This window comes from Brassica napus, chromosome C3 (assembly GCF_020379485.1).
Source record: "Brassica napus cultivar Da-Ae chromosome C3, Da-Ae, whole genome shotgun sequence".
Lineage (NCBI taxonomy): Eukaryota > Viridiplantae > Streptophyta > Magnoliopsida > Brassicales > Brassicaceae > Brassica > Brassica napus.
In genome coordinates, this window is record NC_063446.1 from 61,538 (window position 1) to 74,461 (window position 12,924).

The following is a 12,924-nucleotide window of genomic DNA, read 5'->3' on the forward strand; positions in this document are numbered from 1 at the left end:
ATAGCATTGTCAAACTAATAAACAAACTCTTTGTAATATATTGTATGTATCGTCAGATTTGTAAGTCAAGGAAACACAATTAATTTCAGTAAGGAATTCAAAGTAGGATCTCTTTTATTTGTTCGCAGCAAATTAAGACAAAAAGTTCATTGTTATTCAGTTTATTAAAATCTTTTGGGATCCCAACAAAATCTCATTTGCTACTCCTAACGCCTCCATCTCCCTTCCAGAAAACATTCAGATCTTCAAACAATTTGTACGGAGGAACATACTGCCTCTGGGGCTGCTGCTGAGCCTGCCCCTCCACCTCTGCACCTGATGGTCCCCCCGCCCCTCCTCTAGCTGGAAAGGAGTTTGAGTATTGCAAGTTTCTCTCAAATACCTTATTCTCACTAACTCCTTGCCCCCACAGTGTTGTGTCATTATAATTGTTGGCTTGAACACCGTTCCATTGTGCCTGAGGATAACCATATGAAAATTGCTGCTGCTGCTGCTGAAACTGAGGCCCCAATGGAACAAACTGTGCCATTTTGGGGGCTTGAGCTTCTGCCTGAGATTGTGCCCATGGGACTACGTAGCTGTTCGTAAGAATATGATCATCAGCCAAAAACCTTGTGTTTGGTGGAGCCTGCGTTTGTGGGGACGGCAGAGCTGTTGTTGACAAAGTTAGGCTGAGAAGTTCAATAATGTCCTGCTCCGACTTGCTTGTTGCTGTGTCAAATAGAGCTAGATCTTTGCACTCTGTCTTGGCTTCGGTTTCCGCTGTATTTTCATTGTTGTTGCCTAGAAGCAAGGTTTCTTCTTCTTCTTCCTCGGCATTTAATAGAGCGTGACTGCAAATTCGTTGACCATTTCTTTAAACTTTTTTTTTCTTTTAGCAGGTTTATGTTGTTGAGAGAGACTAACCTTTTGGTTAACTGGATAAAGTCATTTTTAACATCATCTCCCTCCTCATATGTTTCACTTTCACTGCTCGTTGATGATGAAGAAGGGTCAGACTCAAGAGCAGCAGCATCAGCATCACTAGTCTTGATTAGGACAGAGCTTGTCGAGTCCCTTGTTTCTGGGGCAGCCTGCAACATAGGAAGAGAGACACCAGAGGCGATAGCGTCGTGTCTGGCGAGAGCTACCTGCAATGAGTCATTCAGCTCGAGGCCACGCGCCATAACATCCTCGTCCCTGAAAAGAGGAAGAAGGCAGCTAACATATATTATTGCATTTCTCTTGAGTAAAATGATCGTGAAAGGAAGGTTAGAGTGGATCAACAGACGAAGTTGTGGTGAGCATCTGGATTAGTTTCTTCTGATTAGATCTGCACTGCTCTACTAGATCAACTATGAGGTCATCTTTCAGGGCCTGTTAATATATCACAAACCATTTGATTATATTATTTGCGCGCGTAGACCATCAAAGACGTGAGTAAGCATTGCATTATTTTTTCTTACTGATTTATCAGAGGGATTTACGGCTTGAACCATAACGCTCATGAGATCCATGACAGTTCTCATGGATTCAAGATTCGATAAACTGAAACAACGAAATAAATAACAATTATCAAAGGAGGATTGATGTAGGATATGTTTTGAGAAGAAAAAAAAGAAAAAAAAAAATAGGAGGTTTACCTTAGACTCTCAATTTCAGTAGCCATTGCTTCGTCGAGCCTTTTAAATGAACCGATGGACATTAAATTCATGGAAGAAGAGGAAGAAGACTGTGACGAAGGTTCGAGCATTAGGGGTGCTTCTTTTGAACGTTGTGGGAATTTCACACCAGACCGCTGCCATATTCAAAAGAAAAAGAGAGCTTTAGTTAGTTGAGAAACCGAGACACCAGAAAGTTATTTAAAAGAAGCTTAAATTTTACGATTAGCTCTCGGTAAGCCCAGTTGTAATGAGGGTATTTGCGAGCACTGAATGCTTCATTCCAAGTGTCCAACAATATCAAGATTTTGTTCCTTACTTCAAAATCACCCTTTTTCACACACACATCCCACCAAAGAAAAAAGATTTAATTGTTCAATCCAGAAAAGAAAGGTTAAACAAATTAAGAGTACGTAAAATCACCTTCTTCCTCACAACAATTTTAACCATATCTTCAAGCACATGCTTCTCAGCGATATGAGAATGCACAAACTCCCCACAGTTTTTCAGCATTGCTTCCAACAGCTAATTAATGGTCCAAATGCGAAATATCCATTATAAATATATGTGTGTGTTCCGGCTCAGGTTAATAGTTACAGCAGCATGCATGCAGCAGAGTTTAGGGTTCGTGATACAGTGTTATCAATTAATTAACAAACATACCGTTAGAGTGAGTAGCTGCACTTTAGAGCTCTTGTGCTGCAATCTTCTCTTGACCGCTTTGATCGCATCTTTGCAGTGACTGCCGTATACCAATTACATTATTCATATCTTATATATTAAAACAGAAGTCGCAAACTTGATTCATATGTAATTTTTTAGAAAATGGACCTAATATACTTATTTCTAAAAACTCAGGTTACGTTTAATCTCTATTTAATCTCTAATCAAGGTTGTTATTATGCTTAACTAAATGACATCAATATGCCTAAAATTCCGTTTAAAAATAACCACTAAAATCTCGACCACTATTCCATTTTGGAAACCAGCATTAACGACAAACAAAATATCCAAACGATTTTGTTAAAAAAAATTGCTTGAGGATTGCCACTTAGAATATTTTAAGAATACGTATCAAACCAATTAGTTAGATTTCAGTAGTTACTATTGTCCTTAACTAATCACGAAATCTTCTATATTTTCCATAACAACCAATGCAATTTTTTTCCCGGAGAAAAAACTGTTACTGATCATTTTGGACTAAAAAACATTATTATTGGGCTTTCAATAATTGAATTTAAAAATACTTGATCCATAAGATTTATATTTTAAAGAATACTTGACTCATATGTATACTATTTATTTAACTCTTTGCAATCTTAACTTTTAATAATAGATAGTTCATTTTAAAAATATAATTAAATGTTTAATTAAATTCTCTTAAAAATTTATACATGAAGCTTTAAATTTAGTTTTTGTTAAGTTTTTTTTTCTGAAATGTTTGATTATCTTCGGAGATAATAATATTTTAATATTTTCCAAATTCTATTTCTATTTTTATTCAATAATGAAATACTAATCTAACAAACAAAAAAAAAATCTTTATATATAATTATGATTTAAATAATGAAATAACAATAAAACAATATTTATCAATCTTTATATATAATTACGAGTTAAATAATGAAATAACAATCCAAAAAACATAATAAAAAAATATATGTCAAAGTTTGAAATAAACTATTCAATAAAAAAACATATATGATAAAATTATTATATTTTAAAAAGTGATAGACACACCTTATATATATTATATAATATACCATTTTAGAATTGTAAACAAATTGTTTATTTAAAAATAAATGAAACAAACGCACGCGGGTGGAGATGTAGTTAATAGTTTTTTTTTTTTTTTTTTTTTTTGTAGTTAATAGTTTATATTCAGAACCATCCTATCATTTAATTTATACCCGCGATTAGAATTGAGGGAATCGCAGATAGCGATGATGATGGTCCAATCAGGAGTGAGGAGAAGCTCGCTCGTGGCCTTATCGACCGCCACTGACAGCGACGACAGCGTTAACGAAGGAGAAGCAGAGCAAGCAGAAGACGAAGAAGAGGGCCTCATCGTCATGCATACGATCTTTTGTGCGCTCCACAACAATAATCCCCATTCCAACTTTCCCGCCATATATATATATATAAGAAAGAAACTAATCAGAGCAAAGCTCTCTCTCTCTCTCTGTCGGGCGATAAGTTCGTGTTTCCGTTCAATTTAATCGCTTCTTCGCCACGTTTCCCTCGTCTTCTCAGTAGCATCCGGTCCCGCTCCTTCTGCAATAATAACCACGTGGCTTTATCTCATAATATATTATGATGATGATCCATCTATCCTCCTCAATCCTTCATATAACCTCTGGTCTAGCCTTGATAAACCGGTCGGTTTCTTATTTATTTTTGTCTCATTAATTAAAATTCAATCATCGTATCTAGGGGTGGGCGTTCGGGTACCTATTCGAATTCGGTTCGGATCTATTCAGGTTTCGGGTTTTCGGGTTTTAAAGATTTCAGCCCCATTCGGGTGTTTTTAAATTTCGGTTCGGGTTCGGTTCGGATCTTTGCGGGTTCGGATAACCCTTTTAAATTATTTTTAAAACTTTAATATTCATTATGCTTAAAATTTCTCAAAACTATAAAACAAAATAATATATTACATATAAATTTGTATATTATATTCAAAATACCTAAAATTAACATATAAATTGGTTTGATTTGAATATTTGGATAGAAAATCAATAGATATTTCAAGATTTTGGTGTTTCGAATATATTTTAGCTATTTTAGACATTTACTTTTGACTATTTATGTATATTTCCAAGTATTTTAGACAACTTAAAAGTATCTTATATATATTTTTTTTTAATATACATTAAATCTAAAAATAAGTAATATATTTAGGTATATAAATCTATTTCGGTTACATTCGGGTACCCGAGATACTTCGGTTCGGATCGGGTTCCGTTTCAGTTCTTTAAATATCAAAATTTTGAACCCATTCGGATATTTAATCAATTTCGGTTCGGGTTTGGTACTACTTTTTCGGTCGGGTTCGGTTCGGTTATTCGGATCCGGGTTTTTTTGCCCAGCCCTAATCGTATCCAATTATCCTGACGTGTGTTTTAATTATTAACTAGGTAATAACCTGCGCGGAATGTGATTATTAGTTTCGTTATTTTTAATAAAAATACATTAAATCTGTTTAATCTGGATATTGGTTCGGTTTTAAGTTGTTTTTTTTGGTTTTTAATCTTCTAAAATATAACTATTATTTTAAATTAATATTCATTTTAGTTTATTCGGTTAAAATGTTTGATTTTTTTGTTTTTTCCGGTAAAAAACAAAAATTAATATTATTTGTTTATTTTCATGTTATGAATTTTAGATAGTCGTCATGTCGAGTTTCTAAACAGATAATAGTTTAAGAAAAAGAAAAGAAAATTATTAAGACAAAAGTAACAGAATTAAAAAACATAACATATAGTAAAATTTATGTAAGAAAGTGCGTGAATGACTAACTATACATACATTTGTATTATTTTACAACTGGAAAGATCACCACACAAAGAACCAAGTCCACATTCCAAAGTTTAGAGAATATATAGGTACAGCACAATACAAAGCCAAAAGCATAACTACTACGTGAGCAAGCCCTCTCTCTCACACACACACATGCACACCGTCTGATCTGATCAGCTACTGCCGGCGGCGGCGCGGTCTTCTCGGTTAACATCATCGAGAATGACGACGAGAGAGGCAATGAAGGCATAGTCCACGTTTGGATAAACCGTCACCGAGAAATTATCTTTTCCCAAGAACACGCTCTGCACCGTGTGCTTCTTGTGCATCTGTTTTATATACATACAAACCATTCCATTTAAATCACTTATAGTATTCAAGTAAATGTTTTTCTTTTCTTTTTTTGCCAAATTTGGTTTAACAAGTGCTGATTATTCTAACAATTCATAAAACACGTGCTCAAACTACCAATTTACATATATATGCTAACCATATGTGTATTCCGGATAAACTGACCAGAACCTAAAGAAGAAGAAAATGATGTCAAAGCAGTTAAGATTTTGAAAATCGATCCCAGCTGATCTAAGACGGTGCTAAACCAACTCAAACCAAAATATCTGAACCAGAACCGGCTATAAACACTGCTAACTCGTACACAGGTGAGAGAGAGATGACATAAATAATGATTAAGATAGGACAGAGTCAGGGTCCACTCCAATCAATGCGAAAAGAAAGAGAGAGTTTACTTGGGCAACGATGGCGTCAGATTCGCCGGCGTAGACGACACAAGAGCGCTCAAACCAGCTCCCTTTCACCCTAAAATCGCATCTCTTCTCATCCTTATTGTGACTCAAAAACACATCAAGTTTGGTCTTAAACTGAAGCATCGACGATCTCTTAACAGTGTACAGTAGATCACGCTGCTCCGTACTCCCTCCTCTAAATACTTGCCACCTGTCATGCAAGCTCACCATCTGCAGTATAAAATTTAGTTTAGTTAAAGCCCTAGCTAGTAGCACATACAAACCAATCTTGATTTAGGTTGTGTGTACTCTCTCTCTCTACACGGACCTTCTCTCTCAAAGTCAAGACCGGAGATCCAGAACCATCCAATAAAATCCTCTTGTCATGAAGACCAAACATCGGCTCCTTCACCTTGAACAACAAGTTCCCGTTAACGTCCGTTATAACGAAGTTACCGTCAGTCAACTTCATCATCTTCCGCACGATCGCCAGATCCACGGGATACGGAGCACAGAACCTTGGATCCACTATCACTCCGGCGATGCCACTGCCTTGTGGAGGCGGAGGAGCCGTGCCTGGTGGGTAAGCATACACATAAGGTTGCTCCATTTTCTTCTCCAACTTTAGCAACGTGTTTTTGTATATGCTCTCTCTATTTTGTTCTCGCCGCCTATATGCCGAAAAGATAAGTTTAGCTAGAATTTATTTACAAAAATAAATATCTGGATCGAATAAGTTGACTTTTATTTCTTTTTCTTCCTTGAGAACAAACTTTATACACTTTTTTTATTTAAAAAGGCTTATTTATGAAGTAAATGAATGTGTCCGATATTTCATCATGAATTTAACACGGAAACAAGGATTATTCAGTGAACATTGGTACCTCCACCGACCGACGCAGGCCCCCAAGATAACGAAGCTTCCCAATTTGTCCACATGATTAAAGGCCCAACAACTGTTCTACTCAACTGTATTTAATATGTTTCCTTCTGTACAGCCCTATGAACAAGAATATAAAGTTGTTTTAGATTAAATAAAATTTCGTAAATTTAAATAATTTACTCTATAATTTTCTCTAAAACAGAGTAATTCTATTATTAAGTAATACCATTAGAACAAAAATTACTCTATAACAAAATTATTTTGTTTTAGAAAAAAATTATAGAATAAATTATAAATAGCCATTAGAATTGCTCATGCATCTATCGAGATAGTGGAAAAATTTTTTTGAAAGGATTTTATTATTTGTTTATGTTTGTTCATAACTTCATATGAAATTCTCAGTTTAAATTCGGGTGAACTAGATGTAGAATAAATTATTTAACCAAAAGACCCTTTAATTACTTTAGATTATTTATTAGCTATTAAATATAATAAATTTAACAACTTGAAAGGCGAGAATTTGTAAACTATTCTAAAAACCAATAAAGAGTTGTTACAGAGAGTTAAGGGGAGACATAATCTTTTTGTTTCATCCGTGGATTAGCAACGTTTTATTTTTTCGTCGGATACTTTCTAACGACCGTGATATTTCTGTTTAGTTAGAATTTTTGTTTTGGTAATAAATTTCCCGTTTTATAACGGTACTTTGGAGTGCTTTGATTTAAATTAGAGATTGTTACACATATCGACACGTGTATGTATTTGTATAATGAATTTGTAGGAAAATATTCAAACTCGAATCATGCAGTGTGGTAAGCTTTTGGGCTAGTCCACTTTGTAATACTAAGTGCGTGCTTCTCGAAGCTGATAGGATTTATAAAAGAAAGTGTTATTGAGTATGATTGTTGTTTTAAGTGGAAAAGAATTTGTGAAAAGGAAAAAAAAAGTAGAGTAGATATTGTTACTCAGAAATTCAAGACAATTGAATATTTTTCTTTGCTTTAAGTAGAATATTATAACAAAATAATATTTCACTTGTAAAATTTTCGTGGAAGCTAGAGCAATACAAAAGTTAAAGTGTGAATGGTTACAAAGTGAAATAAATAGGTGAAAAAATAAAGCAGAAACGAGAAAATCGAAAAATAACAAAATTAGAGTAAACTTTTTCATCTCATAAAAGTTGAGGGAATATTTACTTTATTTTCTCACATTTTTAAAGTAAATGCGTTGAATCATTCTACTTGATTTGGGTAAAATCAGAGAAAATGAACTGAAATGAATTTTCACCTACTTATACCATATAATCACATTCTTAGAGTAAATATTTACTCTATAATGACTAATTAGGTAGATCATTGCGTGGGTGCATATCCTGCCCCTTATAGACGACAGGATTATCTATAATCACTTGAAATAGTCTGGTTATAAATAAGTACGGTCACGCCTTGGAGTTTGAAAATGTTTACACTTACTGTTTGGTCTCTGTTGAGTACTTTTTGTTCATAGCCTGATATTTGGTTGTCAATAGAATAACTATTTATTTGACTTTTAGCTATCTTGCATATTGCAAATATTAGGTCAGTACCAGTTGACAAAAAACAAAAAAAATGCCAATACCAAACAGAGAAGGCGCACTCACCAGTTTAAAATGTGATAAATATCAACTTTAAATATCGAATATTTCATTGTTAACTGACGATCACTAGTTTTAGAGTTGAAGACAAGAATATATACTCATTTGATGACAAAAAAAGAGAGCATATATCTCTTAACATTTTCTTGGTCGGCTTGTCTATATATTAATATCTGTGGTTTTTTTGTGAATAAGATATTACGATAATGCTATTATTAGATGCGGTACGAAAGTATGGAAGTTTACTAATCTATAATCGCTGCTGAAGAAATGATAAGATTAGGGGAATAATTAATGGAATATTAAAAAGAAAGAGCGATATTTAGGAAGTGAAAGTACTGTCCGCACTCGAATCTGTCCTTCCTCGCATGCTTACTCCACCATATACACACATATCCAATGGCCTAACTTCTTGACTGCGACTTCTATTTTTTTCTCTTTACCTTTATGCCCCTCTCCGTCCTTCACCGTACGGTTAGCCCTATATTTAATTTATCTTTACAGTTACACAAATACCCCTCACTATTCTCGTGTTTTCGTTTTTAAAATATATTTATATTATACATCATACTAATCAAAGCCGGACCAATTTTATCAATAATATATAAACATGTTATGTTTGTCATATTTCATTTTCTTTTGTCTTTGTTAATGGTATTTCATTTAATGGTGTGTGTTTTATAATCTCATACTCATTTTATTTTATTTTCTAAAAAAATGAATTGGATTTAAAAAAAAAATACATTAATTTATAATATTACTTTATAATTTTTTGTAGATTATAAGCATAGTTTGTCTTAGAAATAGCTTGGTATTTTAGTTAGAAACGTGTCAAAGCTAAAATAAATAATTGAATTTATAGTGGTTGCATATATCAAAAGATTTTTACAAAACTAGTAAGAGGTGTGCATATTAAAAAAGTTCATAAAATGTGAGATTTCGTCTATCCGGCAATTCAATAATGATTTAAGCTAACTAGTAACTACTACTAATATATGTTGGATTAAAAAAACGTTCAGTGGTTTTATTTCCCTTATTTTTAAACTTGTTTCATAGCAAGGAGTAATATGTAAAATGGTAATATCATTGTCCTTCAAGTCTTGTTCTGTCCTTTTTTTTCTCTGTTTCCCATAGAAACTGTGAATCTGTGGGTTTTTCGCAAATCCTCATCGAAACTGTTTATCCATTTGATAAAAATAAAATCAGCAAGTAAAAGCAATGAAGAAGGCGAAGCAGATTCAACACATGATCTCAAAGCCTTTCGATCTTCTGTCGGAGGAGCTGGTCTTCATAATCCTAGACCTCGTCGCTCAGAGCCCTTCCGATCTCAAATCCTTCTCTCTTACCTGCAAATGGTTCTACCAAGTGGAGGCCAGGCACCGGAGATCCCTGAAACCTCTCCGAGCGGAGTATCTTCCTCGAACCCTGACAAGGTACCGGAATACCTCCGATCTCGATCTTACCTTCTGCCCGCGCGTCACGGACTACGCGCTTAGCGTGGTCGGGTGCCTCTCCGGACCGACGCTGAGGTCAGTAGACTTATCGAGGTCATTCTCCTTCTCGGCGGCGGGGCTGCTGAGACTGGCCGTGAAATGTGTGAGTCTGGTGGAGATAGACCTGTCGAACGCGACGGAGATGAGGGACGCGGCAGCGGCGGTGGTGGCGGAGGCGAAGAGCTTGGAGAGGCTGAAGCTGGGGAGATGCAAGAAGCTGACGGACATGGGAATAGGATGTATAGCGGTGGGATGTAGGAAGCTGAAGAGGGTGAGCTTGAAATGGTGTGTCGGCGTCGGAGATTTAGGAGTCGGTCTGCTTGCCGTCAAATGCAAGGACCTTCGCTCCTTAGACCTCTCCTACTTGCCGGTCTATTCCTCTCTCTCTCTCTCTTTAATTAATTAATTAATTTAGCTTTTCTTCTTCTTCTTCTTCTTTAATTCCTGAGAGAATCTCTGTCTCTGTACCTTTTTCTTCCTTACCACAGATCACAGGCAAATGTTTGCATGATGTTCTCACACTTCAACACCTTGAAGAACTTCTTCTACAAGGTTGCTTCGGAGTCGATGATGACTCTCTTAAATCACTCACTCATCATTGCAACTCCTTAAAGGTAAATACATCTCCATCTTAACAGTAGACTTTTGAGACTTTACTTTTTAAAAATCTGTCTTCTCTCATATTCTGTGTAGAACCTGGATGCATCGAGCTGCCAGAATTTAACTCAGAGAGGTTTAACCTCACTTTTAAGCGGGGCCAGATGTCTCGAGCGCCTTGATCTAGCACACTCTTCTTCTGTAAGTTCCTCATTTATCAACCAATACATATGCTCTCTGAGTCTATGATACCCTTTTTTATGGAGTGAGAGTTTATTTTTATTTTTCTGATTATAGGTGATCTCATTGGATTTTGCAAGTAGCTTAAACAAGGTTTCTTCAGCATTACAGTCGATCAGGTTGGATGGTTGTTCGGTAACTTGTGATGGGTTGAAGGCGATAGGGACACTGTGCATTTCCCTCAGAGAGGTTAGCCTAAGCAAATGTGTCACCGTAACTGATGAAGGTCTCTCTTGTCTAGTTATGAAACTCAAAGACCTTAGAAAACTTGACATCACCTGTTGCCGGAAACTAACTGGAGTTTCAATCACCCAAGTCGCCAATTCTTGTCCCTTACTAGTCTCTTTGAAGATGGAGTCTTGTTCCCTTGTTTCCAGAGATGCCTTTTGGTTGCTCGGACACAAGTGTCGCCTACTTGAAGAGCTTGACTTTACTGACAATGAGATTGATGATGGAGGTTCTTTCTTTTTTTCTCACTCTTTTTGATTTTTTGTTACGGGTATAACTAAGTCAACTAAACTCATCTCATAATGCGTGCTTGTTTGTTTCGGTGCAGGACTAATATCCATATCCAGTTGTCGTAGTCTTTCCTCGTTGAAGTTGGGAATATGTCTGAATATAACAGACAGAGGACTCTCGTACATTGGTATGGGCTGCTCAAATCTCCGTGAACTTGATCTCTACAGGTCGGTAGGAATAACAGACATAGGAATCTCATCGATCGCGCAAGGCTGCTGTCATCTCGAAACAATAAACATATCATACTGCAAAGACATCACAGACAAGTCCTTGGTGTCATTGTCAAAATGCTCAATGTTACAAACATTCGAGAGCAGGGGATGTCCACACATCACTTGCCAAGGACTTGCCGCCATTGCTGTTCGATGTAAGCGGCTCACCAAGCTCGACTTGAAAAAGTGTCCTTTCATCAATGACTCCGGTTTGCTCACTCTCGCTCACTTTTCACAGGGCCTCAAACAGGTAAAGAGAACTCGTGAATATATCCCCCTTCCCTTCCATTTACGGAACCCACCCTTTGTTGCTGATGATCTTTTTTTGATTGTTGTTGCAGATAAGCGTGTCGGAGACGGGGGTGACAGACGTGGGACTTGTGTCGCTAGCAAACATAGGGTGTTTGCAGAACATAGCGGCAGTGAACACGCGGGGTTTAAGCCCGAGTGGAGTAGCAGCAGCGTTGGTTGGGTGTGGAGGTTTAAGGAAAGCGAAACTCCACGCTTCCCTCAGATCACTAGTTCCTCCTTCTCTTATTACCCACATGGAAGCTCGTGGTTGCGCCTTCCTGTGGAAAGACTATAACAATCATAATAATAGTAATACACTTCAGGTACTGTTTTCTTTTGCAAGTAAAAAGTTTGGTGGTGAAGCTAATATGATAATAATATGGTAATAACAATTATACTTGGAACAGGCGGAGTTAGATCCCAAGTACTGGAAGCTACAGCTGGAAGAAGATATTGAGCTTTAGAAGAAAAAACATAATGTTGTGAAGAAACATTCTCAAGGGGAAAGAGACGGAGCCACCATACCGGCCAAGGCCCCATTGTTTGGATTTAGAAAGAGGAACTAAAGCTTGGTATCTATGTCGATGGCGCGTGTTGCCTCACACACATACACGTATATCCATCCTTACGTATGTATATGGTTGTGACATGGATTTGGTGGTTAGTTTGTATGTATACCCCCTTTTGTAATTTCATTTCCTTTTTTGGATGCCAAAGTTAACGGACGTCACAAGAGATTGATTGCCTTTGTTCCTTTTTTGACTTTCTTTCTTTTCTGGATGGTTCTATCAACTTGGCTATGCAGTAGGGCCCGCCTTTTCATTTCTTAAGGGGTATAAGAGCATTTTTACACGGGTTAGGGTTCTGCGTAAGAACTATTTTTTTTTTAAGAAATCGGTTACCAAAACTACCAAATAGTAGTCGGTTTTTAAGAGTTTTTTACACTGTTCACGGATTCCACTGACACGTGATGGTCCGCGGTTGATTCGTTTTTAATTTTTTTTTCTTCTAAATTCGAAAAAGTAAAAAAAAGAAAAATTAATAAACCCAAATGGAATTTCTGGGATAACGATGCTCTCATCCGCAAAGACCGTGAATCCTTGGGCCCAGTAATGGTCCACTCCAGCCTCTCTCTTCACATGCTCCGAAAAAAGAAT

The 12,924-nt window shown here is 36.3% G+C and overlaps 3 protein-coding genes across 3 annotated transcripts; 1 reads left to right on the forward strand and 2 right to left on the reverse strand.

Annotated features, from left to right (window-relative positions):
- Positions 1-5: 5 nt before the first annotated feature.
- Positions 6-3,723, reverse strand: LOC106433801 (TOM1-like protein 7). Its single transcript, XM_048751731.1, has 9 exons — positions 3,551-3,723; positions 2,304-2,382; positions 2,064-2,165; positions 1,864-1,971; positions 1,623-1,777; positions 1,446-1,527; positions 1,271-1,356; positions 907-1,179; positions 6-833 (listed from the first exon to the last, which is right to left on the reverse strand). Exons 1-9 carry the CDS (start codon positions 3,712-3,714, stop codon positions 194-196), a joined length of 1,689 nt encoding a protein of 562 aa, XP_048607688.1. The 5' UTR covers positions 3,715-3,723; the 3' UTR covers positions 6-193.
- Positions 3,724-5,093: 1,370 nt separating this feature from the next.
- Positions 5,094-6,712, reverse strand: LOC106433827 (protein LURP-one-related 15). The gene is made up of 3 exons (XM_013874659.3): positions 6,228-6,712; positions 5,903-6,130; positions 5,094-5,485 (listed from the first exon to the last, which is right to left on the reverse strand). Exons 1-3 carry the CDS (start codon positions 6,507-6,509, stop codon positions 5,330-5,332), a joined length of 666 nt encoding a protein of 221 aa, XP_013730113.1. The 5' UTR covers positions 6,510-6,712; the 3' UTR covers positions 5,094-5,329.
- A 2,800-nt stretch (positions 6,713-9,512) lies between these two features.
- Positions 9,513-12,520, forward strand: LOC106433790 (F-box/LRR-repeat protein 3-like). The gene is made up of 7 exons (XM_013874620.3): positions 9,513-10,278; positions 10,397-10,522; positions 10,602-10,706; positions 10,803-11,202; positions 11,302-11,726; positions 11,818-12,090; positions 12,175-12,520. Exons 1-7 carry the CDS (start codon positions 9,634-9,636, stop codon positions 12,229-12,231), a joined length of 2,031 nt encoding a protein of 676 aa, XP_013730074.2. The 5' UTR covers positions 9,513-9,633; the 3' UTR covers positions 12,232-12,520.
- Positions 12,521-12,924: the final 404 nt, after the last annotated feature.

Bases quoted from the DNA above. Each gene is read 5' to 3' on its own strand.
- LOC106433801 (XM_048751731.1), bottom strand. From the start codon at position 3,714: ATGACGATGAGGCCCTCTTCTTCGTCTTCTGCTTGCTCTGCTTCTCCT. The intron at 1,778-1,863 runs GTAAAATTTAAG...TGAATATGGCAG, and splicing joins GGGCTTACCGAGAGCTAATC to CGGTCTGGTGTGAAATTCCC. The intron at 1,528-1,622 runs GTAAACCTCCTA...TCGTTGTTTCAG, and splicing joins ACTGAAATTGAGAGTCTAAG to TTTATCGAATCTTGAATCCA.
- LOC106433827 (XM_013874659.3), bottom strand. From the start codon at position 6,509: ATGGAGCAACCTTATGTGTATGCTTACCCACCAGGCACGGCTCCTCCG. The intron at 6,131-6,227 runs GTCCGTGTAGAG...TTTATACTGCAG, and splicing joins TCTTGACTTTGAGAGAGAAG to ATGGTGAGCTTGCATGACAG. The intron at 5,486-5,902 runs GTAAACTCTCTC...TATATAAAACAG, and splicing joins CTGACGCCATCGTTGCCCAA to ATGCACAAGAAGCACACGGT.
- LOC106433790 (XM_013874620.3), top strand. From the start codon at position 9,634: ATGAAGAAGGCGAAGCAGATTCAACACATGATCTCAAAGCCTTTCGAT. The intron at 10,279-10,396 runs GTCTATTCCTCT...TCCTTACCACAG, and splicing joins TAGACCTCTCCTACTTGCCG to ATCACAGGCAAATGTTTGCA. The intron at 10,707-10,802 runs GTAAGTTCCTCA...TTCTGATTATAG, and splicing joins ATCTAGCACACTCTTCTTCT to GTGATCTCATTGGATTTTGC.